The sequence below is a fragment of the Callionymus lyra genome, chromosome 3 (assembly GCF_982586985.1).
Source record: "Callionymus lyra chromosome 3, fCalLyr1.hap1.1, whole genome shotgun sequence".
Classification (NCBI taxonomy): domain Eukaryota; kingdom Metazoa; phylum Chordata; class Actinopteri; order Syngnathiformes; family Callionymidae; genus Callionymus; species Callionymus lyra.
The window spans coordinates 38,719,775-38,747,308 of record NC_141820.1 but is presented as its reverse complement, the minus strand read 5'-3'; the positions used below and the strand labels follow the sequence as shown (position 1 = coordinate 38,747,308).

The window sequence follows — 27,534 nt, the reverse complement described above, 5'->3', positions numbered from 1 at the left end:
CCCAGGGGAATAAAGTAGAGCAAAAACAATAAATGACCCAGAACAGAACCTTGAAGGAGTCCACACAACAGATCCGTCGATTCAGACCTCATTTGATTGGCAGATACACTGAAACTGCGCCCAGAAAGGTATGATGAGAACCATTGTAACACAGACCCAGACAGTCCCACTTTATCCCTCAGTCTTGTTAATTGTTAATTGTTGGCTTATTCCCTTTTATGTGCAGTGATATTCCTCCTCTACCTTCAAACCACGGAGAGAAAATGAAGGAGCTGCTTTCAACCAGCATCATTTCAAAGGGTTATTTCTCTTTGACAATAGCGCACGTAAAAAACTAGAATGGGACTATACGGCGGATGCGATTGATGATGACGAGGTACTAAGTGAGAAGACTGACCTCAAAGTCATATTGGACAGTAATATCCCTATTTCAAACACCAGTGGGAAGATGTTTTACTCTCTCTTTCTTTATGTACCTTTCTCTGATATTAATGTTTTCATAACATTATTAGCTTAACAATTCAGCCACATACCATCATGTGAGTTTCCAAAAGTGCATGTCACAATTTCTGGAGCGCATCATATTGTTTTTAAGAAACTCAATCTTTGATTTTGAGGTTGTTATGGATTTTCTTCAAAATATTTCTTTATAAAATTTATTGATTCAGGTTGAATCTCGCATTGTTACATCGTTGTATTTACAGTTTTTTGTTTCTTTGGGGAAGTTGCCTGTCTTAAGCAGTTGTGTTTCGCAGCAATTGTGCATTATTATTGGTTATTGTTGTTGTTGCACCAGGAATATTATAAAGTTCATGCAACAATTGCTGAAATCTGTGTACAAGTTTCTCACTGTGAATGTGCAGCACCTAAAGGGCAACTGATGTGTTGATTTAAGTGTGTCTTAAAATGATCTTGGACCTCTATTGTACTCATCAGTATAAGTCTGTTTGTACAAACCTAAACCTAAACCTAAATCTTTACATTACAAAATGTACTTAAGCCCCACCTACTGATTACGCATTTGTGGAGATTAAATCTTGTGTACTATAACCACTCCAACTCTGATCAATTAATCATTTGGGTTTGTCATTAATCACGTAAATCTTCACACCCAAAATACTTGTTGTATAAACAAAGCAGGTGATTACAGCTGGCTGGAGGAGGAGCATCATTACGTCATGATGGACTCAGCTCTCGGAACCTCTCATTCACGATTTCAGACGGGGGAGAACTTTATAAAATAATAACTTCCAAACATCATCATAATGAGGGACTTGCTGCATCTTGGAGAGGACGACTAACATTTAAAACATGTGAGTGAGTCAGGAGAGTGGGATTAGTTGAATTAGTTGCTCTTTAAATTGCTTAATCGAAACAAGATCAAAGCAGTTCATAGAACAAATACTCTAGTAAAGATTTGTTTCACATTCTTTTGTTTCTAATGTGTCCTAATGTGGTGTATGTTTTTGCTTCAGTTTTGTATGTCACAGTTTGTGTTAAATGTGTCCATGTAGGATAATCCTGCAAGCAAACTGTTTTCAGGTATAAATCTGGGGATCCCCTACACAAACATTACCTTGTATAAGCAATTTCTAACATGTCGGCAAATTTTTTTGTGCCTGCAAGTCTCAGTCTGATAGCATTGCACATCTGTGAGCACAAAACACACACACCTGTGTGCCCTTGCCAGTTGAAATTCTTATCTCTTCTCACAGGCTGGATAGACACACTGGACGATTGTGTGTGTGTGTGTGTGTGTGTGTTAAGGTGTGTCAGAAGCATCGGTTTGATAATGGCCACCTGAACACATCATCCAAATCCAAAACCTGATTGGACAAGATGCAGTCTATTAGCGAAGCTGAGCTAAGCTTAACCGGGAGTGTTTCTCTTGGACACCTACTTCTTTTCCAATATCTTTTAGCCCCAAACTTGTGTTTTAATAACATTTTAACATGTAACGTACACATTCAAACTTTGTTCACATGTTACAACGGCTCACGCTGTCATGATCTACCGTCGTTTCACGTAGTTTTAGAGTTCACTCAGTCTTACCTGTCGTAGTCTCCATTGCAAAGAGCTCTCACAGGGATCTTGAAGGCCTGCCAAACAGGGTTCAACGTGGTCTTGATCACTTCCGTCTTGTGGCAGATGGTAAAGCTGCAAGGAGGTATAAACATTAAGACAAAATCAAATCAAAATACAAGTGCATTGTACTTGACTGACACAAGCTTAAATCTATAAAGTAAATATAATTCCTTTTACTCATTAATGGTGTTCCATTTTGTAATCGACCAGAATGTGCTTATTCCTTTAGTTATAATGGCGGTGGACACTGGTTTAAAATAATAACCTGTTTATGTTTTCTTAGTATTGCACAACAGAACACTTTTAACACCATGGGATTTAAATCAGTTCAAGCATTTTCATACATTTATTTTATACGTGTGAGAATTCCACAAGGCACAACACAACTGAAGCTTCTGTGTTTCACATGTTTGTCTTTGATCAAGTGATGCGTAGGAGAATGTAGCAGATGGTTCACTGGCTTTACTGGTAGGGGCGACATGTTTTAATACGTTTCAATAAAAATGTGTTGTGAAGAAGTGTGGGAGGGGGTTTCCGTGGTCAAAGATAAAACATCACGACATCCCACATCGACAACTAGCTACTGACACATGTTTTATATAGTTTATGTTATTAGTCAACTTCCAAGTTTGTCTCGAGTCCAGACAATGGCTTTAATGGTGTTAACACTATTTCTTAAACGTTGTTTTGGATTCCCAAGTGTTTAAAGCACACTAATATGTTAGATTGAAAACCTTGTTTATGGCTCTTTTCAGTGTCAGAACACTTTAACTGCAAAGTTGTGTTTATCCTTTGCCAAATACAACATATGCATGAGTTTACTAAACAATGTGTTATGTCAGTTTCTCATTTCATCTTCCTGGTAAGTTCAAAATCCTCTCAGTACTGACTGGGGAGCAGTTTTTTGGTCACACGACTCAAGACAACTTTACGAAAGACTTTATATTCACTCTATAAGCAAGTATAATTCAAGCTACAGGTTTGATTAACTGATTATACATGTTGCACTTGAATGCATCACACTTTTATTTAATTAAAAATCACTATTTGGTGTTTTATGCCCATCTATTCATTACCATAATGCTTAGATTAGTAGAGCAACATTTTATTATCTTACAAATTTTTTTACCTGAATTGTTTTATTCTCTAGAATATAAACTACATTTTTTTAATCTTGAGAGATCGTAATCGTGGCTTATTCAGGTGAACTAAGACACACATCAACACACAACCACACCTACACACGCACAAACACACCCGCTAGCACACTTACACACTCACCAATTTTATTAACTATTGACCTACAGGTGGATTTGGAAGCTGTTATCTGACTTGTCTCACACTGCAGGAGACAAAAAACCCAGCTGAGTCCAGATTAAACTCACAGACATACATTGAGTGGACAAGAACACACACATGGGATTCTTACACACTTAAACAGTCTTCTAATCTAAGAAGAATCGATGAAACCAATTTCCTCTAGCTGTAGAAGAACAAAGAGGGAAGAAGGGGACTCACGATCCGTCCTCGTTACTCCTGTAGAAGACCAGGAAAGGGTCCGACTTGCCAAAGAAATCTTTTTTGTCCAGTTTGTTTCCACAGAACTGCAACATCACTGATTCCTGTCAAGAAAAATGCCACACAACATTGTGTCTTCCCTTCATTGTTTTACAGTATAATTTAATTAACATAAAATCACATTGAATGCGAAAACTACAGAAAACATAATAAATAATGTATATTTTTTAGTATACAAAATTCAAAGATTGGCAACTATTAATAATATATAAATATAATAATAAATAAAAACTGTGGAATCTGAAATATTAAAATTATATTATACCAGAAATGTTCAGATCTATGAATGTATGTGTCACCAAAAATGCAATATTTATTCAATCATTAATTTACTTAAGAAACAAAAGTAATGAATGGCTGGAAAAAGAAGGTGAAGAACTGACTCACCCTGCAGTTGTTCAGTTCTTCTGCCATCAGAATTATGGTCCCACACTTCTTCCCTGGAATACCACTGAGGAGAAAAGAACATGAAGGGTTCACATTTCAACTTTTTTTTTTTACAATCAAAGAAATCTAACCTGAGATGAAAACATTTATTCAATCAACAAAGAGACATACTGTTGACCCTTTACTCTGCTGCACAGACACTAACACATATTGGTCTAATTGTGTTTGTTTGTAATGATTTAAAGGGAAAAACCTCATTCTACTACCATCTAAACATCCCACATATTAGCTTATACAGAAGAACTTTTAATGAGACAAACCAACATATTCCTGTTTGCTAATGAGTCACTTGGACCTCTCATTGCTTTCCTTTCTACCTTTATGTCATCCCACTGGAGCAAACGCTACGGCACAGGATCAGACACACACCGCATGTGCCCAGACCCCGGAACCCATGTCACCATGACGACGCTGATGAGACTGCGCCCTGGGGGCTAGAAGCGGAGCAGGATTCTTTTACTCTGAATGCTTCCACTGTGGGTTTGTTATTGTGGCAGCTGAGTCTGACAGTCAAGCAACTGGTTTATTTAATGTGCACATATCATATAAGTGCTCCAAGCTAAAAATTTTTTTTTTATACATTTCTTATTTTGAAATACATGCTTTTGCATACTCCTATTATGCTACATCTTGGAAGCATACAATGTAAGCCTGTCAAAATAGAGTTAATTTAAAATTACATTTACTTTACTACATAAATCCAAGCCATGCTACAATGAATGCCATAATCTTCTGTATACCTTTACATTAATGAACCCTTTTTTCCTGTATGCACATTTTAAATCACAACAATTCTTAAAAGGTTGAATAAAGCTACACCAGGTGCAAAAACATCAGGTTAAAAGTGGATAATAAGGGACATAAAGTTCTAAACTTTTAGATTTCTTACAAGATTAGAACGTTGAAAATTACCTGGAAATTGAATTTAACTTGGAAAATTATTCCTTACCTGTAAAGACAAAATTGGGCCAGTGAGCCTGAATGTAACTTGTTATGCAAGAGTTAATGAGGATTGTTGTTATTTTCAGAACCAGTGAGGCCTGCAGAACATCTTAAGTGTGTTTCATGTTTGTGTATTTGTGTGTGTGAATCCTCCAATCACGACAAATTTGTCATCAGCGCCTGGCAAGAGACAGTAATTAATGTCTAGGCTGCATCTCTTGGCTCTGAGATATTCGGCCATGTCCTGAAACACACCAGATCCCTTTTCAAAGGTGGATATCAATTATACTTCATATAAACAATCAGGCAACATTTGTCTAGGAAGAAAAATCAGAACAGGTTTTGGTTGAGGAGTGAAATAAAAGCCTCCCTGAATATTCAAGCGACCGTGGAAAGGAGCATTTGACGTGGCAGTGATGAGCATGCTGATGTGTTTCAGGTGCTTTGCACTTATGAAGAGTGCTCTCACACACATTATTCCAAATAGAAAGTCCAGATGACAAATTGATCCTGAGAGATGAGGAAAAACAAGCACAAACACTGGCAGTGTGACGCTGTTTTTTGATAAGCAGGTCCTCTGTAGTCAAAGATTTTGAGGACTGGCAGCTTACAAAAGCTCCCTCTAATCAAAAAATAAAATATTCCACTAAAAATGAAATTCAAATATTTTATGTCAAATTAATTTACATTATGTTTTTCCTTTTTTCCTGTATAATCTGCTTCTCATTTACTAATCTCATTAATAACTCATAATAATCTACTGAAAAAAAAAGTTTTATTTATTTATTTATTGTTTTACATTCAGTATACACTGATATCATGGAAAGCAGTGTGAAATGTTCACTTCTCAATCTATACAACCTACACTCATAGACACTAACACACAGCGAAATTTGATTGAACAGTGTAATTAATCATAATTAGCTCTCATTTAAATTGTAAAAGATTCCCCCTGTAGTGTCAGTCTGCAGGTGTGTGTCTGACACAGTAAGTCAAATATCACACATGCATGCACTCACTCATGCAGACTCTCATTCACGCACGCACGCACACACCCATAATAACACACTGTGACACGCAGCTGCGGCTTATAAGTGACGCATGTTGACACTTCTGAATCAAGGATGACATTTGAATTTTAAAGCTCTTCTGCTTCCTTGCATCATCTGAGTTTGTCCTACTTCATCCCACAACTTGCTCCTGCAAAAAGCTTTAACGTTTCTCCGTTTGGTGTAATGCGATGGTGAAAACCGCTCTGCCATTGCATGACAAAAGAAAGTATAACACACTCATTCGCTTGCTCACTCACTCACTCACTCACTCACTTTCACCGGTTGTTTTACCCCAACAGGAATGGTTGCTAGTTTGAATCCACTTCAACTAGGTATATACTCAAAACTATGCCAGGACTCACAGCTACCAAGTCCAGACTCACAATAATTGTGTGGACTCATAACAATTATGTAAGGGCTTACATGGACTATGTCATTACTCACAACTATTGTCTCAGGACCATTTCAGGACTAGGGCTGGGTATTGATTGAAAATAATACTGGTACTGAAACTGATACCTTCACTTTGATACAGGTTCCTGAACAATCCTATTTTTTAAATAAAAAAGTTAAATTACAAGAAAAATACAATTATATTACTCATAGTACACACGACTATATAGGAGTAACTATGAAAATACATAAACACACTGTATTTACTATGACAGGACACTTTCATGTTGGCCATGATCCTCATCATCCCTGTCAGTGTGTTACGTCAGCACTTGATCTATGTCAGCATGCATAATACATCAAACATACACATGGAATCCCCATAATTGACGCAACACAAGAGTAAGACAAGCGAAAGTTGATATCCCTGTTCATTACCATTGCTTTAGTTAAAGCCTTGATAACACCTCTGATGTCCGCCCACATTCTAAGAGTGAAAATAGCATTTCTCCAGGGAATTCCACTCTGCCGTAAATCCCTGACAGTGACTGACAGCATAGTGAACATTCTTCATCATCACTCAGACACTCATTGAAATTTATAACACATTTTAAACCTACCCAAGGGGCTTTTCCAAGCGACTCCCTGAAGAGCCCACCACCTCACCAAGAGTGCAATGAGCCTGACCAAGGAAATCCTGAAACAAAAAATACATGAGTGAATTTAAGCTGAAACCTTCGAGACATGATATAGGAAAGTCAAGGTTGAGCATGTATTCAGGTTTCAGTCAAATTTTCTGGAATATCACCAGATGCTCACAGGTGTAGCGTCAAAATGGTATTAGAGCACATAAGCTAACAGCCACAGTGTTCATTTTACCAATTATCAAAACATTCTTCTATTCAGTCCAATGTATTTTATTTGGTGCTTTATGGGGTTAATTTGAGTTATCAGCCAAAAGTTGAAGAAGCAGCATTTGAAACCCGGATCTCCTAGCAACTGCCGCTTGGTTAAACTCCCCCATAGAATATGCAGAGGTATAAATATAAAGATGCAAAAATACAGTAAGTGATGAGTCAAGAACTTTAACAGCTAAATGTGCTGCTGATTACCAACAAACACACTTCTGAGCCACTCAAATCCTGACAATATGTTTATCTGATGGTGCAACATTTTTCTAAACATGGCTTGATTAACTCTATTAAAGGTGACGATCGTTGTATTGTCATTATGTTGTGTGGAGGGTGGGAAGTAAATGTGGAGGATAAGTTTTTGCAATCTGCTCATCAATGTGTCCCTTTAACATTCATCCTTCAGTATTATCACTTTCAGGACGCGAGGTGGAGTAATGAGTGCTAAAAGCAAGAAGGTTGCTTCCATCACTCCATAACTTGTGAGGATTTATAACAGTTTAACTTTCCTCCCATAGAACAAAAACATACAGACGTTGATTGAGTGCTCTAAATTGTCTGGCACATGGATGTTTGTTTGCATCTCTCACAAGTAGTTGGACTAGGCCCCGGTCCATTGGTACCCCAAAAAGGGAAAAATCAGTAAAAAATGAATGAATGGTCAATCAGTTGCTTACACACCCATATGTCTATACCATTGTCCACAGTAGATGGCTGGGGAGAGGGAGCAGGTAACTCAAAACCAGAAGGTATAATATTACAAAAGAAAAACAACTTAAACATCGTTTTAAAGTATATTCCGCTATTCAACATCATTATAAATCCCGCACAGTATTGAAGAACTGGCAGAAAAAAACACTCTCCAGGTAGAGGTAGCACGAACTAAGTACAACTATTCTTTAAAAGATTGGTTTACACTTTTAATATTATTGTGAGCTCAAATAAAAGTCAATACAGTATCAGGCAATAAGCAAATATTTACTTATCTGCTTTAAATTCTAGTATAAAATGAAATTGTTTAGAGGCATTACATATACATGTCCAACATAGCTAAAGTGAATATTGCTAAAGCTACTATGAAAATTGTCCAAAGGTATTGCATTTAAAATAATACATTATTCAAAGGATTTTTTAGAATAATATGTTTAAGTATTTAGCACTAACAACATCAGCAGTTTATTTTGTAAAATAAAACAAAAAAACTTTGCTTTGCTTTTCTAGCAGAAACAATATATTGAACATTGTCAGGCCTTAGAAGACAGACATGTGTAGAACCAAAACCCTCCACCCCTCCCTATGCTCTCCCAGCTCCTCGGGTGAGCCTGCAGCCTCTCATGACTGAACAGCATCTAATGGATTGGCTCACCACTCACCTCCTCCTGAGACCTGGCAAGAAAGCCTCAGAATCAACAGGCGCGTCTCTCCTGCTATGAGATTATTGATTTTAGGATGGAGAGGAAACAGGGGGATGGTGGAGTGAAGAGGGAGAGAACGAGGCATCTGAGTGATGGTAACAACAAATCAGAATGTGACGCAAATACCTCCGAGAGGAAAGAGAGGAAGGAGCTTTTCATTTTATGCTCTTAAATTTCTACTTAGGGTTTCAAAAAGAAATTAAGAAATGCTGTTATGTGATGTATTCAGGGAAAATTTAATTGCCTTCTTGTGGTCAAGGAGTAAATCAAAAGTACATAAACCATGTAATTTAGGAAATGTTCCAGTAGAATTATCATCGTGGTATTGTAAGAAGTACTTGTTGTCAACACAGGGACACTTGGGCGTGAAATTAACCCGTTGATATTGACAACATTCCACAATGAGACATATCTGCATACACAATAATATTGTGTTTTATAGAAAAGCACACACATTGCATTTTCTCGCACCTGCTTTGTATCCCTCCAGGAGCACCCCAACACCTTGTCATCCTTCCCCACCATACAAACACCACAGCAAGAACAGCAGCGACACTCAGCAATAAACACTTCATGGCTTCAGAATCTTTGAACTTCAGAATCTTTAAACTAAGTTAGTGAGGAAATTACTTTTGACTCATTTTTTGATGCAGATGTGAATGGGTGAATTCACAAAGATTACAGAGGACTTTTAAGATACTATCGGAGCAAAAGAGAACCTTTCACTTGGAAATTTAGCTGGCTCAGATCTGCGCATTAATTGAAAAACTGAATCCTAGACTCACTTAACCCACTCTGCAGAAACCTACCACAGTGGAGTCTAATTACTTTCGCGATAATCACAACCATTTGCGGAGAAAAGAAGCACTAAAGAGGAGACAGCGTAATTATTAAATTATCCAAGTGGACACTGCTATTTTAGAAGCTGATATCAACCTTTGCAACATCCAATTGTTGCTCTGAAGAATCATAACAACATGTTACTCACATGCTTCGACAGGTTGGCACTCTTGGAGTCAACGTCGTACCTACAGAGGGCAGGAAGAGAGTTTAAGTGATAACAATGAAGGATGACAGGTGCTCAGCTGGGAACACAACAGGGATTACGGCGAGGAAATGTGTGTCGGGAGGCCAAGCTGCTTGTCAGCAACCATCCCTGCCAAGCTTTGTGGTGTCAGGTGCGGCTTTATACGACATGATTGCTTGTTTTCAGGAGAGTCCCCCTTTGTCGTGGAAATGCCAGATTATGATTTGTTCCCAGTGAGAAGCAGTGGGTCTCATGGAAAGTGTTTTCAGAAAGAGACTAGCTAGTGTGGTCAAGATGGTAGCCAATAGTGCACAACCTAGCTATCATTGCTAATGCTGTATTTTAAATGCTGCTTCTCAAATAAAGAGAGAGTCAAAACTCTCACAGGGTTACGAAGGCTCGTTTAAATCTAGTCCGCCTTATTAATGAACAATTACATTTTCCAAAATTTCTTATCTAATATATGGATAAAAAACAAGTCAGGCAATGACGCAGAGATGATTGAGATTTCATTGACCTCTAAGAAAAGTGATCACACGAAGGTCCGGTGACTTTCCTCCTGGACTTTTGCATCAGAATTTGAAAACAAGCTCAGCACAAAAAGAAGGATTAATCTTCTATAATATACTTTTCCTCCCTGGAATACTAGTTGGCATGGTAACCACTGCTTAACCTACAGTCAGAAAGGGCACTCAGAAACAGAACAATCTGTATAGTTTTTGTCCTTCTGCCCACGTAACCAATCAATGCGAGAAGAGAAAACTGTAACAGGTCAGTATAGTATAGTTTACCGGGAACACTCCTGAATTTTCCCAGTGCAGCTCAAGGAGGTTTATGTAGACAGGGAAGTCTCCTTTCTTAACAAATGACTCTCAAATCATTAGAAGAGAAAAGATAATTTAAAGAGGAGACGGTGGTCATTTGGTAGATGTAACCTGACCTCTCATATTTAAACCTCCTCAGCATTGGCCCGCAGCCTGGTAGATGATTAGATAATTATTCTGCCTCTAATAAAATATAGCTTGAGAACTCAGCCGCTAATTCAATGAAAGCTGTAACATGAGGGCGTGAAGACACTCGGGCCAGACCAGGATTTAATCAGTCCACCTTGTAATAAAGTACCACTCGTGGCACCTTCAAACTGTTCTGAAGATTCATTAACATCATCTGCAGATGATAGAAAAATAATGTTCACATTATATCCAGTGATTGCTATTAGTGACAAACTATTTTAGTTTTATTTATTTTTTTAATTACAAATTACAAAAAAACAAACAAATTTTGATTCAAATACTGTTTAACTAAACATATTTTTGAACCACATTTCACATGTGTCAACAACAAACTGCCACCCGTTTCTTTTGAGGTAATATTTTTGTTTAGCTTCATCAATTAAAGAGTTTAATTCCCCTCTCCTTTCGTGTGTCACTGATACATGTTAAATAAATTAAGTTTGAGTCTGTTTGGAGTCTCTTATTTTCTAGACAAGCCATTTTAATGCTGTTCCAAAAAAAGCCAAAATATATTCATCCTCTTCTCATAAAGTGATGGAGTCTGAGTCTGCATCAAACTTGTTGAAAGTCTGTCTCCTTTTGGCCGAGATATGAGGCGTTATCGTTGTAAAATGCTTTTGGATCAGAACCATAATTGCTTTTAGGATGGTTTTTGGAGGGGAGTGACGAAGCTAGTTAAATTTACAGACAAGCATGACAGTGCAGGTCTGATGATGAATAATCATAATGCACCAGAAAGTGCAAGGCAAAAACTGCTCAAAACTAGTGATTTGTATCACATTGTTTAGCATGGAAGTCAGGTCTGTTATTAGAGACTTTATGTAATAAAATGTGAGCATGAATAAAAACTGAGGATACCTGCCAGGGTCTGCAGTCACCTGCAACTGGATGAGATCAGAACTGACCTGGAATATCTTACCCTTGACTGCCACCAAAAGTGGTCACTATTTGCCACGTTTACAATAGAACTAATGCAAAGAGATATATCCTACTAAAATAGGATGTGTTTCTCTTTAATTGGTGTCACGTGCAGATTGAAACACCAAAATGCTGTGAATATGGTAATTTTATTTTACACACAATTGAATATAATTAAACCAAAAAGATCTATGATAAAAATGAAATATGATTTGAAAGACAAAAAACAAAAATGTAAAAATATTGAATATATTGATATAGTATGCTGGAAAAAAAATTATCTCAGTGTATATTGGTTTAACCATTTTTTTTTCTTCCTCCCCTATAGAGAATATCAGAGTGTGGTGTCAAAACATGATACTTACAAGTCAAATCTGAGGTTCTGTCTCTCCTCAAAAAAGTAGTCCATGATGAATTTGCGCACAAAGTCTGGGTTCAGTGTGTTGTCGATGACCTCTGTCCGGCCAAACTGCACAGAAGCACAAAGACTAATGAGGACTAGTGCTCGTTATAGGGCTTAAAACGAGACTCTGAATGAGCTCATTTCAGTTTGTAATGACGGTTCCGGGAGATTGCAGCTGTCGATATTTCATTTCAACAGGGTCACATAGGTTGAGCTATGGCATTTCATTCAACCTACTATCAGTGTATGCAGATGAAGTCCTAATCTACACTGGGGGGCAACTCCATCTGCACTGACATTTGCATTTATGAATATTTCTTTCTTCTGTTACCATACATGGCAAACTTAGATGGATATATGAGTGTATGTGAAATATAAAAACATATGTTCTAATTAGATCAAAACACTAGTAGTAAAACTACTAGTATTACCCAGCTACTTTGGGTAAGAAACAGTGTCACATGGACTCACACACACTGACACCTACAGAAAAGTCAGTTATTCACCTTTGTCTGTTATGGATCCCAGGAAACCATATGGATACACAGAAAATCTCCACACTCTAAACACAGAGTCAATTTAAGATTTAAAGAACATTTCCTGGTCCAACACTCTTGCTTAAATCATCCTGATTAAGTTTATACCTCGACCAATAGATGGTGACAATCTGTTTCTAATACAATTTTTGAAATGTGTGGTATATGCAACTATCTTGGGAATTATATTTGACAGACATACGGTCAACTTGTCACGAAAAATGAAGGATCTATTTTGAATCTTTTTTTTTTTTTTACAGTAGTAGCTTTGTTTCCAAAAAAACACTCACCTCCCTCCACTCCTTGTTGCCCACGCCTTGTGTGTAAAGGACGCATACTGTGGAACGAACCAAATATAATTTTATGACTTTGAATACTTGTTCATTATGAATCTTATGACAGCCAAACAAAATAACTTAGTCAATTAAAAAAGATCATTGCCAGTGTTGGAGAAATAGAAAAAAAGGGGGTAAATTAATTAGCAACATTTGTTTACAGAAAAGTCATAGAAGTCATTGATACTTAACACAAATCTAGAACAGAAGAGGGGCCTTGTTTATTTTTTTATTTAATTCAATTCAGATCTTTTATTCTGGCAATAAGGTTATTAACGTCCTACGCTGACAGAAATAAATCGTCCCCACGGATTTCTCAGACGAAAACTCAATTTGGAAAGATTGAGATAAAATCTGTTCAAGTTATAATTTTCACAAGCCAGCGAAGCGTCAGAAGAGTGGGTGAGAGTGAACACGACTCCAAACTCTCATTTGAGGGGTATAATCAACACATCTTGTGTCGGCATCATCATCATCTGCTATCAGACACACAAGTGCTGGACGAGAGAGGAGCGTTGGAACTTACTGGGGTCAGACTTGGAGAAGGTGTCTCTGTCCAGCAGGTTTCTGTGGAGACAGAAAAAGGAGAGTGAGGGGGATGCAGAAAGAAAGTTGCAAAATACGTCTTTAACACGCTTATGAGTCGTCCAACATGAGTGGGCTTCATGCAACGCATGCTTCTATGAGACGCTAGGAGAAAACACCAGTGAGTTTATGGTCTGGAGTCACACTGGGTCGTATGACAAACATTGGGGATTAACAATAAAGTTAAGTTTCAATTTGATTGACAAATGGCTGTACTCATTCACAAACAAAATGATACATGTCTGAATTAAAAGATGAGTGAATTAATAAGAGGACAGCTTTCACAAACGGGCGGATAGATGTTCCTAGCAAATAAATGGGCAAATGGAGTGACAGACATTTGTACAGGTGGAAAAATGTGAAGGACAGATGATTATACCTGAAAAGAGGGACAATCCTTTGGACAAAACTGAGTCTATTTGATGGATACAAGTCAAGAATCATAGAGAGATGGATAAATAAATGTGGACACATGGATAAACGGCATGTTTTTTTAACACGTTTATTTATCAAAAATCTGGACGAATCGGTGGTGAGTTTTTTGTACTTTAAAAAACATAATGAGGGTGGCTGGATGGAAATATCAGGGACTGATATAAAAGTGGTGAGAGGCTCAATCATTATCTGATTTGTAATTATGATCATGGGAGATGGAGGATCTTGAGGTATAATCACCAAACCCAGACCTCGCGAAAATCTGAAACGAGAGTCGTTTGCTTTGCTGACTAGTCATGATTGGTTCTGATTCGAGATCAGAGTCCAGAAAGGAAGGACAGGTGACTCAACCAATGCAGAGATTTTATTTTGACATTGCAGGGGAAATAAGTTTTCCTTTGCAATCAACGTTATTCTCCATATATAAATATATATATTTAACAAGCTGATCACATTTGCACAAATACATGAAAATAATAAGTAAAAAAAACTCAATATATCTTAAAGTGGATTGGCTCCTAAATAAGTGTTTTATGGTGTCTTTTCTTTTATTCCAAAATGCAATTTTATTCATGATCTCCTCTTCTTACCCGGGTTTCTTATCCTTTATGGCGGGGGGCAGTATCTATAAACTGGAACCCAGACTTTCCTCATCATCCAGGTCTTCTCAGGGGCCCCTAAGGCATTCCTAGACTAGCTGAGAGATAGTCTCTATATAGTGAATTTAAAGCCAATTTATGCCCAAAGCCCATATTTTGTACAGTCCACAGGTTACAATAGTCTGCATCGTCATTTTGCAGTTTGCTAGATTTTACAAGAAGACAGGGGGACAGCAGTGATGGCTACTCATTTAAAGAGTTAAGGCAACAGCAAACAGCAAAAGAATATGCATGTCAGATAGTTGACAGAGTCGAGTATCTACTTGAATCAAAACAACGACTGACTAAAGCATCATGTAAGCATCTTTAGGATTATCAGCAACAACAGTGATACTCAAGTTTAAGAAATCAGAACAAAAACATAAAGAACCCATTTATTAGTTCAAAGAAAGGTGGGAACGTGGTTGCCATGCGACAGCAGGATATGATGTATCTTTGGATTGTTTTAAATAATGAGCAATTAATAAAAATAATAAACTGATTTACTTCTTGATACATGCAACTGTTAGTGAAGCTGCGAAAAATGTATAGATTTCATAAACTAGTAATTAAGAGTGGATAGAATCAAACACAATGTTTTGACGCCCCCAGAATACAAAAATAGTACAGAACTATTCACAGCTACATTCATCTTAAGCAAAACAAATGCCTACACTTCTTTACTTTACTGACTGTTGCTGTACCCAGCTTCATAATAACTAGTGTATATTTAAGCGTGATCTACATACATACAGAATATACTTCCATATATTCAATTTACAAACAGCCTATAGTTACATTTTCATAAGGGATTTGTTCCTTAGCTACATTAGAGCATTAACTGTGTGTTTAATGCTGCATAAATGAAGCTGTTTTTGTGGTGTCAAAAACAGGATATTTGAATGTGATTCCAACAGTATTGGTTTTAGGAAGAAACTCTTCTGTTAGAAGAAAATAACATCAAGTGACTTGTAACCCATTAGCACAGCTGGGCTACAGGTAACCATAACAACGTCTAACAGCCAATTAAGGCCTCTTGACTGGCAGTTGTTATTGATGTGTTTTTTATCTGACTGTAGCACACTTGACTGCTGTCAAAGTGGCACAATCACCTACACTTTCTACCGAATAGTTAAACTGCACTTTTCCCTAATTTTCCTCTCATGCCTCACCTTCGCTCGGCGGGAGGGAGGACTTCTATTTTTAAATTAATAAACACCTGCAGATCACCTATGGGCTGGATGGAGTAGCCGTGTCATTGAAGTGTGTTACCTTGACGACAAGAACACCCTCAGGGACCGTCAGAACCCTCTCTAACATTACAAAAATAAATTGCCCACTGAAGGGAGGGAGGATAGATTGGGGGAAAAGGGGAGAATTACTTTAAATTTGAAGAGCAACAGGAAGCTGGCCGAATATTTGAAATATATGTTTTTAATACAATTCAAAGGAATACAACAGCAGGACTTGTTATGTTTATAACTAATTAAACTAGTAAAACTAAGGAGGTGCTTAAAAGCAGCGTGTCAAAGCTGGGAAGACCTTCTCTCAGGCAGAAGGGTTTTGTGGAGCAGGATGGCTGCTTCTCTTCTGAGAATGCTTCTCTGTTCTTAACTCATCTGTTTGGCTTCCTATTCTACATGTGCTGTCGAATTTATTTGCACGAGAATAGAAGAAGACACACAAACACAAGCTCCATCCCAAACACAGACGATGAACCGGAGCATCGGTAGCCTGCGTTTCCTCACTGCTTCTCCACGAACGTTGCCCTAATTCTACCTGACAAGGGCTGGGAGAGCCAAGAGAACATCTTTGTAAACACACGTGCAACAAACACACATCAGCCATGTGCAGGACACACACTTGGGCTTGTGGCATTTCACCTTAATTGCCTTTGTCACTGCTATTTGACAGTTGACGTGTCACACACGTCAACTGTCAAATATTTTATAATAAATGAAACAATTTCTGTTTTTCTTCTTTCAATATAGGACAAATCGTTTCCCATATAAACCCACTGGAATAGACTAAAGAGGACTGGGCTCAGTGGCTTGACCTTTCTTTAACACTTTTAACAACATTTTAACAATGATGCACTAACTGTTTGACTCTTCTTTATTTTGTAGTACATGTTGCAATGACAATAAAAAGACTACTGGACTTTTTCTATATAGACCATTTTAAATGATGAAGTGACAATTGTATGATCCTGATGCTCAACTGGGAGCAGCAATAATTTGGAGAGATAATACATTCCTGCAGCTTCAGGGACAGCCTGCATTGTCCTTTAACAGAGAGGACAGTGAAGACAGGATAGCCTCCCAGCATGACCAAAAAATTAAATTCCTGAATTTGACATCGACCTCATTGAAGTTTGACAGGATTGTCAAAAGACTTCCTGGGTCCCTGATGCTGGGTCAACCTAAGTTAAAGTGTCAAATTGATACAGGTTCTCGAGCAACACTAATTCTTAGCTCTGTTTTAAGATAACTTGTTCTTGTTTTCCTTACTAACCTGGCAACCCTACGTCAACTATGCACTATTGCTGTAGTCGTATTAAGTGCTAGATGTTGGTGTGCATGTGCAGAATCCAGGGGACCTAAATTAGAGAGTGGACAGAGTGGGTAAAAAGAGAGAAGCTCTCCTTGGAGAAATTCCAACAGCCCCTGTGTGATTTGACTGGGATGGATAGGACCACATTAGAGTGGCCAGAATCTAGACAAGGCTTTGAGCGTGATTTCCTGTACGTCTGGTGGCCATGATCTGTGTCACACTGGCAAGCTGCTCTCTCTGTCAGTCATGAAACACTCCAGTTTGCATCCGACGTCAAACTAAGATGCCACATTTGTGTGTTCCCATACCAACCCACATGATCCGAATGTTTTTGTATTTCTGAGATAAAAAATTCACAAGATTGATGGAGGGAACACAGCAGTTGTGATAGGACGAGTATTTCTACTCCACAAAAAGTCCTCAGTCAACTTTCGAATGAGTTCATTTGCAATAATGACATTAACATCGGGCCATTGAGCAGCACTTTAAACACTATTTGCAAAAGGTCAACTAGTTTTTAAGCATATTCTAAAAATAGATTAAATTAACAGACTTGGCAACAAGCTCTTAAAAGAAAAACAACTTTGCTATCAAGGGGTAATCAAACTAAATACTAGCAGTGCTAAGAGTAATGACGTGTGGGTGTATGATTCTGCAGCAATGAGGTACAAGAAAAAAGGGTCACAGCAAAACAATATTTAATGCAGGATGTGAAATATCCCCAATGAACAAGGAAAAATCCCATTTTACAGTTACCTAATACAATAAAAATAATGAAAATCTCTACAAAGATGTTTGGTAGTGGTGGGTTGATTAGGCCTTGTGATGTTGTTGAAGCTGAATATCATGGTCCACATATGAAAGACCACTAGATGGCGCTTTATTCAAAATTCAGACACTGCATCATGATTCAGCTCCAACAGCTGATGCGGCGTCATGAGGCCCCATTAACCTGTCACTAGGGTTTGGCAATCCTTGTAGACCACATGTGTCAAACTCAAAACCCAAATCCAGCTTGCACAATTATTTTATAAATCTCACAAGATAGGGAAATATGCATAGTTGGTATGAATACCAAACTACCTTCTTCAGGAGGAAAAAATGAAAAACAATTAATAACATATCTCTCTACGAAGGCAGACACTTACTTCTTACTTTTTCCAAATCTGAAATCATCAACCATGAATCTGGTCGTCTATTTTTTCCATGCAAGGGATGTACATCTGTGGCTGGTCATGATAAATTCCTGGAGCAAGTGGAAGACGATGTTTCTGTCGGTTCTTTCCATGGAAGACAAGGTAGATATTTTCCTATTTGTATTTATGACAACTGGAATTCTGCTGTTTGGACGTGGGCGTAATGCAAAGTTGAACCAGGATCTGTTAAGGAATGTGATCATAAAGTGGATGCTCTTTTGGTAGGGAAGAACGGAATGGTGTTGACCACACACAGATTCAAGTGTTTAACAAGCTTGAGCCTAAACTAGTTCCCCTTTTGCATGCAAGTGTCTTGTTGACAACACTCAGACTTAATCACTGATGTTGTAACTTAAACTGAATGCCCTTCTTGACCAGAATTGATAGCAACTTGGAGAAGTTGTTGGTTTGGCCGGATGTTCTCAAGGCCAGATGGTTGCGGTTCATGACCTCTTCCACACAGTGGAGATCAACTTGGAGAAGTTGTTGGCTCGGCTTGATGGATAATTCGGCTATTTGGAATCCACTGAGAGACTCAATGTCATAGTACGTTGTTTTTGGATGGAAGTCATTCTCAAAGCGCAAAAATGCCCTTGTCTATCCCAAAAGTGCTCTAATATAAACCTGAACTCTCCCGGACTGGCCTTGGTTATCTAAAAACCGGGAATGTTTTGTCAAACTGATGCTCTACCACCCTCCCCCTTATCCTTATCCTCCACAGGCTCTGGATTCCTTGTTGTTTCTAAGGCTGTGTACCACCTGGAGGCAAAGGCTGGGAAAAGTTCTATGACTCATCTACGGCTGCGACTAACAAGACTTTTTAAATAGTCGACTAGTCATCAACAACTGAAAAAATAAGTTGACTTGTTGGATAATATTATTTAAATTTAGCGTGAACTTCTGCAGCCCAATAATACATACGAATTCAGTCGAATTCTGAACTTCTTGCTCTGTTCTTCAAGCTGCATACGTTTAATTTAAAGTAAGTATGTAAGGCATTAAGTTAAAGTATTCTTTTAAAGCCAAAATACACTAATAAACTGTACTTCCAAGCCTGCTAATAGTGAAACCACAACTCTTTGTACAACAGTCTAACATGTTTTCTCATCACAGAGTTGTCATGATATGCCAGGTCTGCTTAATTTTCTTTTATCTGAGATGTCCATAATAAATGTCTTTGTAGATTCCAAGCTCATAGGTTCTTTGAGAGTCTCCGCCTTTTTTTTAAACATTGCCACTAGACAGAGACGTGTGTGACTCTCTGGAAAGAATGTAATGACGTGAGATGGCTCACTTCACTGGAATCATACTGACATTACACTCCTTCAGTAGCAGAGGTGGAATACCTGTTTTCATTCTCATGTGATCTACTGCGAGAAAAGTATGGCGCCTAAGATATAGCTACCTGATTGACTCACTTTTTCTACTTCACTACAGCAAAATCTGTTGTGTTTTTACAATGTTTGCAATAAAGTCTGACTGTTTGTAGGAGCTGACCTGGGCTTACATTGCCCAAGCCATTTGAGTAGTTTCTTTCTCCTAAAGGACCACAGGTGATTAAAGAAAGAAATGGTAAAGCAGATGTACGTTTCTTCTCAGGTTTATACTGCCCTCAGAGGAAGGCCAATGGCCACTTAATACATGTGCAATTTGTAGCAAGTGCTCTGAGTGTGTCTAGCCCTTGACCTTTTGGAAATTACATGGTCGTTTTGTAACATTAATTAATTTCCTGCTGCAACTGTGCAGCTGACATCTGGAACCAAGGGATCATGTTTTTCTGTCAACACATCTGTATTACCTTCGGGACAGAGTTTTCATTCCAGTTGTGTGTTGTGTGAGCTATGTCACAACTTGAACTAAGAAACAAATGCAACAAGAGACATTGAAAGGTGAGTCGCTGTTCAAACACAGTCTACACCTATATTCAATTGTTATCAGATATACTCAAGTCATTATCTTGTGTCAACAATATTACAGGTTATGGATTGAGTTGGTTAAAGGATAACTAATGTGAAATCCCAACTCTCCTGACTTACATGTTTCAAAAGGTAAAGTCTTCCTCCCCAAGATGCAGTAAGTCCCTCATCATGATGATCTTTTGAAGTTATTACTTTATAAAGTTCACCCCTGCCTAAAATCTCGGTTAACCAGAAGTTACAAGAGTGAAGCCCATTATGACGCAATAATGTAAGTAAGTAAGTAAGTAATTTATATTTATAGAGCGCTTTTCTAGACCAGGGTCACAAAGCGCTTAAACAATCAAAACAAAACTCAATAAAATAAATACTTAAAAGATCAAGATAACACTGAGAACAACACAGACAATCAGGGAAAAGCCTGCATAAGCCCCCACTTTGTTTATACAACAAGTCGCTTAAAGGTGGAGACTTCCAGGATTGATTACAGGAATTGACAAACCTTGATGCTTGGCCAATCACAGCAAAGTGGGTGTGGTTAGGGTAAAAGAGCGATCATCTAAAGAAAGACGAAGAGTTTTCAGGGGACAGAGCTTAAGCATGTTTTGTAATTTAAATTTTAATTGTAATAGAGTTTTGTATAATCAGACACATTTGTTTTATTAAATTTGTGAATTTGAATTTGTGGTACAACTAAAGGTTTATTCGTTTATACAAGTCTGATGATGAAAAGGTAAATATATATCTACATTAAAATTTTCATTTGAACTGTGTCCAGATATTTCCAGAATATTTCTTGATAATTATTTGTAGTCCCATGACACACACATCAGTAACTAATCTAAAACAATTTTTTGGGAAAAAGATATGATATTTTAACAAATGTTTATACTGTTTGTGTAAATAAGCTTCTTGATCAATATTAAGGTAACTGCAATCTTTAGGTGAAAAAGGTTAAATCTGTCATGTTAAATTATACACAACAGACTGATCTATTCACAGCTTAAGTGACATTTGCTCTGCCAATGATCCGATAAATCAATAGGGCCAAATATAGGCCCCTAAAAGCAGGAGAGTTCAAAGTACTCTTGAGATGAGAGATTCTTTCTTGTCTCTTTCCACTAATTGACCAAAGCTATTTCTGTTGAGTTCTGATGTATCCGGAATCAATTATAGGTGTAAGTGGCACAACTCAAGTTATTGTCTTGAGTTTCAAATGTTCAACCTTCCGTGAATCGTTAGGCAGTTACAGCTGATGTTTCCTATGGTATAGTGATTTATATTTGCTTAACAGAAAAAGAGAAGTAAAGGACAACTTCCTCTTCCTTCAAAATTGGCCCTGAAGACCAACGAAGGTAACAGAGCATTTTAAAGTTAAAGACAGGTTAATGTAGTGCAAACTGACAATAAGATCAATGTGTTGCAGCTCAGACAGGTGGTCTGTCTTTCTCTCACTGATTGCCAGCACTACTGTGGTGCTTCTAGTTGTAAGGAATCACTTATAAACAAAAGAAGTGTGACTGTCAATCATCATGCCATTGTGTTCGCAAACATTGTAGTTCCAGGATGGCTTTGAACCAGGGCCCAGCGGGACACAGGGTTTTGGATTCAAAGGGATGTAGTTCAACATCATTTTCAGTGAAAGTTTTTGTGAGCGTGGTGTGGCTCAATGCAACCACATTCAGTCTGAGCCTTGGGGTTGGGAAGACCTGAAAATAGATAGCGTTTGAGTTGCGTCCTGTGATGTTAAAAAGTGGAGTCAACCCCCCTACACACCGGTGGATTTAGAATTTTTTTTTTTCTCATTGCTAAACAGAAGGCGTCACTTCTCTCACAGATAAGATGGTATCAATGCTCTGAAGTCCATCTAACAGTGCTGATTATTAATCTAAAATACACATATTAAAATGTTTTGGGACATACAATCTGCCAGTCTGCTGTAGGGCTGGACGATTACGGAAAGAATTGCAATTTGATTATTTTCCTCAATATAATAATAATAATCCATGGATGGATGGATGGATGGATGGAGGGATGGAGGGAGGGGGGGAGGGATGGATGGATGGATGGATGGATGGATGGAGTCTTACTTCTCTTTAACAGCTTTTGTCGGGGCAACAGGTTAAAGCACTTTAACTCTCCGCTTGTTATGCACAGCTGCACTTGGCCCCGATAGTAAGTCCCATAACTACATGATGGCATGAAATTCAAATTGACATGAATTTAAATGGCGACCTTTGCAATATAAAAAAATGCATTTTTTTTTAAATGCAATTATTTTGCAAATTAAATTAATCATTTAGCCCTAGTCTGCCATGAGCAATGATCTTATGGTCAGTAAAGTGTAATCGGTCCCAACAATCTGCAACTACAAAACAAAAGTCACACATATGAGTCATTTCTTGTTTAATCACTGAGTGTGACTATTGAGATAATGTAGACATTTCCTTTCCTCCAACCTCACTGTTAAATACATGTTTGTTAAATCTTTAGCCTCCCTGGTGCCTGCCCCCCTTAAGGGTCCAAATATTATATGATATTAGCAAACCAAAGCAACTCAAAACATTTGTTTTACTTTAAAGTATTTTTAAGTCCAGGGAAGGCTGATTTCACCTTCACACAGAAACACTGGTCAAACGACTGAAACATGATTTTGGAATAACAGTTTTATAATCCCGTAATAGATGTTTGTCTACTGTTGGCTCAGCATGTTTGTGCTGATAATGGAGTCATTCCAAACGCCCCACTGCGCTTTCACATAACACTACGCAAACAAAGTAGCATCAAATGAACACACAACTGAGCGGACACAAGCTGGCCGTTTGTTTAGTTTAGCAACAGTTACGATTTTCTTAAGAAAGCTGGAGTTGAATGTTTGTTGAACACCTTTGTTTTTGACAGCTTCAGCAAAAAGAAGACTCAAGATTATCTACTACCTGTAGTCAGAGCTTGTTTACCTAACATTGCATAACAACAACACTGTAACACATGCATAGCTGTGCTAAAATGACCTCAAAACTCTTAAACAGTTTCCAAAAGTTCAGCAAGAGGGCTTTACAAATATCATAACTTTTTACATTTTTAAATATCTGATGATGTAAGAGATTACGGAGTCAGAAAGGCAGAATGATTGAGATGAGAAAGCAGAAATTTTGGAACCATGGACTTTGTATTATTCTGTGTATCCCAGTGCCCAGTGACCAGTGATGCCTTCGCATTGCCCGGTCCTGAAGCACCAGAATACATCAGCAAAACTAGCTGACACATGAGGAGAGGCTTTTATGTCAGTGAAGCTACATTAACTGCCAAAAACGCTTCCCAGTCTCCATTCACACTCTTTTCAATCTCTGCCACATCATCTTTCTATCACGCTCTCTTTCTCCATGCACTTTTCGAGTCATTCAGGCTGCTGAAGTGGCAAGTGTAAATTTAGCAATTAAAAACCTAAAAAGCAGACACGATTATGACGCTTGTCGGTTTAAAATTGCCAGGCACTCACAGTTTGGGGTTCAGAAATGGGCGACAACAACTTAAAAAATGTGTTTCGGAAAATACCTTCAAGCAACATGAGAATGAACAGTGTGGATACTTTGTCAGTCTTGCTGAGCGCTAACGATGTCAACACATCGCCTGCAGTCCGTCCAACATGGCCTATCAAATTTGGTGGGATTTCCTGCAGTCGTAAGTAAGGCAAAGTCTGGACTGCATAAATATTTGTGAGTGTAACCATGGCACTACTTTGATTGAGTTTCAAGTTGTCACAAACAAACCCCCCTGACAGGCATAAAGGCAGACATTTTGCAACCTCTGCCAGATCTGTTACACACAAGGCGGGAAGATGACGTAAAGAAAGTAATTTTAGGAAATTCAGTACTATCTATTTCTGAGCTTCATGACAGCCAACAAGTCTTCTAGAAACGGGACTCATGCTAATACTAGTAAGCTGATGGTGCAATAGGGCTATTTGCCACATTACTTAAAAACAGGGAGAGAAGCCAATGAGGTGGGTCTGTCATCATTTTAGGACGACTCATGGAAGCATCCCTCAGGAGGTGTTTTGGGAATATCCTACTATCTATTAGGAGGATGACTTGGGGCAAACCCAGGACAGGTCGGAGAGACTATGTCTCCTGCTTTCTGGAATCAGTTTTGAGGCGAGGAAAAGTATGTGCTTGCTGCTGCTGCAGTGGCCTGATCCCGAATAACCCAGAGAAGATGGATGGATGGCTGGATTGACATGATAAACAAAGGGGCATCTTCAGTCTTTAAGTGAACATACTTTGGGATCTTAACAATGAAAACGAGAGAAACTGAATGTGCCAACAGACTGTTCGGACCTCAATTTTCAGAGTTGAATAAAACTTCACTCGACCTTTCATCGCAGAATCAACACCTTTAATTGGACTCTCTTTGGAGAAGACCCCTGCATCTCACCTGGGAAGTGTTCAGTCCAACTGAGAGTCACTACTCTGTCAGAAATAACTCGACGGCAGAGAGGAAAATCCGAGCCGAATTCAAAACAAAGAGTCTTTCCATGGAGAATTAAATAAACAGCGAGTCTTCCTCCCCGTCTCTTCGCATCTCGTCAAACGTCCACACAGCTGCATGTCATGATTTCATATGTCAGAATGAAGTGACCAACCAAGAGTAATGTCAAATCCCACAGTGACAGCGCTCAAAACAAATAAGAGTATATGCAAGACAAAGCAAAGAAGCTATTCAACATAGTCAAACATTTTGCTTTACAAATGCTTATTTCCTGTGAGACATGTTCAACCTAATTGCACTATTCTGACCTCAAGATTTACAACATGATTGACAAAAAAACAGAGAGCCAGAACTTTAAACTAGATGCACTTTAAAACAAAACAGCCAGATGAACCCAGGTGTAACATAACATCATTGCAGTTCCATAGCATACAACAGTGATAAACATACTATATATTTATATTTTTTTGTGATTATATATTCAAACCTCACTATTTATCATGATTTTTCTGACAATGATTTCCCCGACTTTTACTTTTATTTTTACTCTTAATCCCAGACGAGCAGTAAAAGTATATGACATATGTCTTGTCAATTGTACATGTCCAGCTGAAGGACGTCCAAGGACCTGCTGGATAGTGTGACATGTGAACACCTTCAGAGAAGGGTGTCTGGGCCTTTTTGGTCTGCTGCCCCCGCAACCCTACCTCAAATAAGTGGCAGACAGTAGCTTTCATTTATGTAGTTTTATCATTTGACTGGTTAGGGAGTAGCAACCTGGGCGGGTTGTCCTTCCAGACATACTTTCATTTTGTGTCACGTCGGACAGATTTAGCCATAAAGTTCGAATAACACGAACAGTAAACAGTTTCTCGTACTCGTTCACATTCACTATTTTTTCCTGTAAGGTGTAAACACTTAGAATCTGATGTTTCCAGTCAACATGTTAGTCATTTAGTGAAAATGTATTTTCTTACCTTCCAGAAATTGTGATTTCAACTTTTGTGGCAGGAATTGACGAGTTCAGGGTCTCCGAGTCGCAGAACGACGCCATGTTTACAAAAGTGTTGTTCATCCTGTCAAAGGTTTGTTTTGGGTCCCCCCCTTCTTCCCTCCTCCCTGTGGAGATCCAGCCTCCTGGTCCTGGTCAAGCCTGTGGAAGACGGAGCGCAGCCGCTGCAGAGAGCGCCTCCTCGGCGTGTAGTGGAGCAAAGGTTCGGTGAAGAGAGGGAGCTGGGAGGAGGAGTGATGTCACCCCTCCTTCTGTGCGTGCCCAGCTGACTTCTCCTCATTCCTTAACTGTTCAGCATCCTTAACTGGAAATTTGAGTTAGAAAAACCCACCACATTTTCGAATACCTGTGATGTACTCCAATTTTGATACAAAATTTCATGCAGCAAAGAAAATTGGAATTGACCAACTTTCAGGGAGAACAAACTATTGCAGGCAGTTTGTCAAATAGGATATTATTTGTGAATCTAATAACAGGGATTTTAATTCACCTCTTCAGCTAACGTGACTTATAAATACACAGGGGGAGTCTATTGCGCTAATGGCTACATTATTGTACATTATTGTAATTAACACTATTGACTTGAGTTGCATCCTCCCACCTGCTCCGTCTTACCTGAGGATAATTGCAATCTACTGAGACTGGACGAGCTTCTGAGTCTACATGAGCTGATCATGGCTCATCAGTTCTGGTCATAAAAGCAGCACCGTGTTATTTTTAGCCTGAGGAGGGATATTGACCTCCTGAGACTGGTCTGAGACTCCAACGTCCATTTACTGGCACAACACCTCGCATTTCCTGTTTCCTCTTCGTCTTTTGTTTCCTGGAAACATTTGTATTAAACTATGAGTCATGTATGGGCATAAAAGTTGACAATCATTAACCAATTCATATCGAGCACAAATGTAAATATGTAACTCTCTCCGGTTTACTTTGTGCTATTGTCTCAATCACGTCACATTTATAGTAACTTTTCAGAGGACGGTGGATGGAAGATGGTTAAATAAAAAGACGACTGTTTGTCTATTTGCTAACTCAGATCATTTCTATTCTGCAGTTTAAGACATGCTTTAATCCAAATACCAAATACTGCGAATTGTCAAATAATACCACTGCTATTGTACTAAAACACAGATTTGACTGGTTAACTTGCTAACCTAGGTGAACTGTTCTATATTAAAGAATAACATATTTTAACATGTATCTCAAACTAAATTGAGTTAGAACTTTCCATTATTCGAAAGTAATTGGAAACCAGAACATGCCCATGAAGACAAACATAACTTTCCTTTTTTTTTTCATTTGAAAAACCCTGAACGCGTCTCATTTTTGCAGCATAGTAGAAGGAACTTTCTGCTTCATTTCACACTGATCTTAAGTGCATTGATTGACGTCTCTCTGCGATGAGGTTCATGTTGTCAAAGATCAATACCCTGACTCAGATTGGAGTTTGAATAATAAAGTCTAACTAATCTATTCATTTCTATGAAGTGAAATAGAAACCAAATATCTTGCTGTGGTAGTTGACATTGATTTCTAGAGTAACAGGATCTTCAGGTTTCTCCATTCTTGACAGGAAAGGGCTGGATTCCTACGCCCGAGACATGAAACACATTTCTTTACTTGTTGCACTTGGATTAAACAGGCATCAGGGAC

At 38.3% G+C, this 27,534-nt stretch overlaps 1 protein-coding gene across 1 annotated transcript in view; it reads right to left on the bottom strand.

Moving 5' to 3' along the window:
- LOC148084719 (copine-8) overlaps positions 1-26,052 on the bottom strand; it is a 45,400-nt gene extending 19,348 nt beyond the window's left edge. The window contains exons 1-9 of the mRNA XM_087787881.1: positions 25,844-26,052; positions 13,582-13,622; positions 13,011-13,057; positions 12,147-12,250; positions 9,812-9,851; positions 7,118-7,194; positions 4,051-4,114; positions 3,604-3,707; positions 2,053-2,157 (exon numbers count right to left, since the gene is read on the bottom strand). Coding sequence (XP_087644007.1) covers positions 2,053-2,157; positions 3,604-3,707; positions 4,051-4,114; positions 7,118-7,194; positions 9,812-9,851; positions 12,147-12,250; positions 13,011-13,057; positions 13,582-13,622; positions 25,844-25,941 — 680 coding nt within the window. The 5' untranslated portion in view covers positions 25,942-26,052. The remainder of the gene's footprint in view (positions 1-2,052; positions 2,158-3,603; positions 3,708-4,050; positions 4,115-7,117; positions 7,195-9,811; positions 9,852-12,146; positions 12,251-13,010; positions 13,058-13,581; positions 13,623-25,843) is intronic.
- Positions 26,053-27,534: the final 1,482 nt, after the last annotated feature.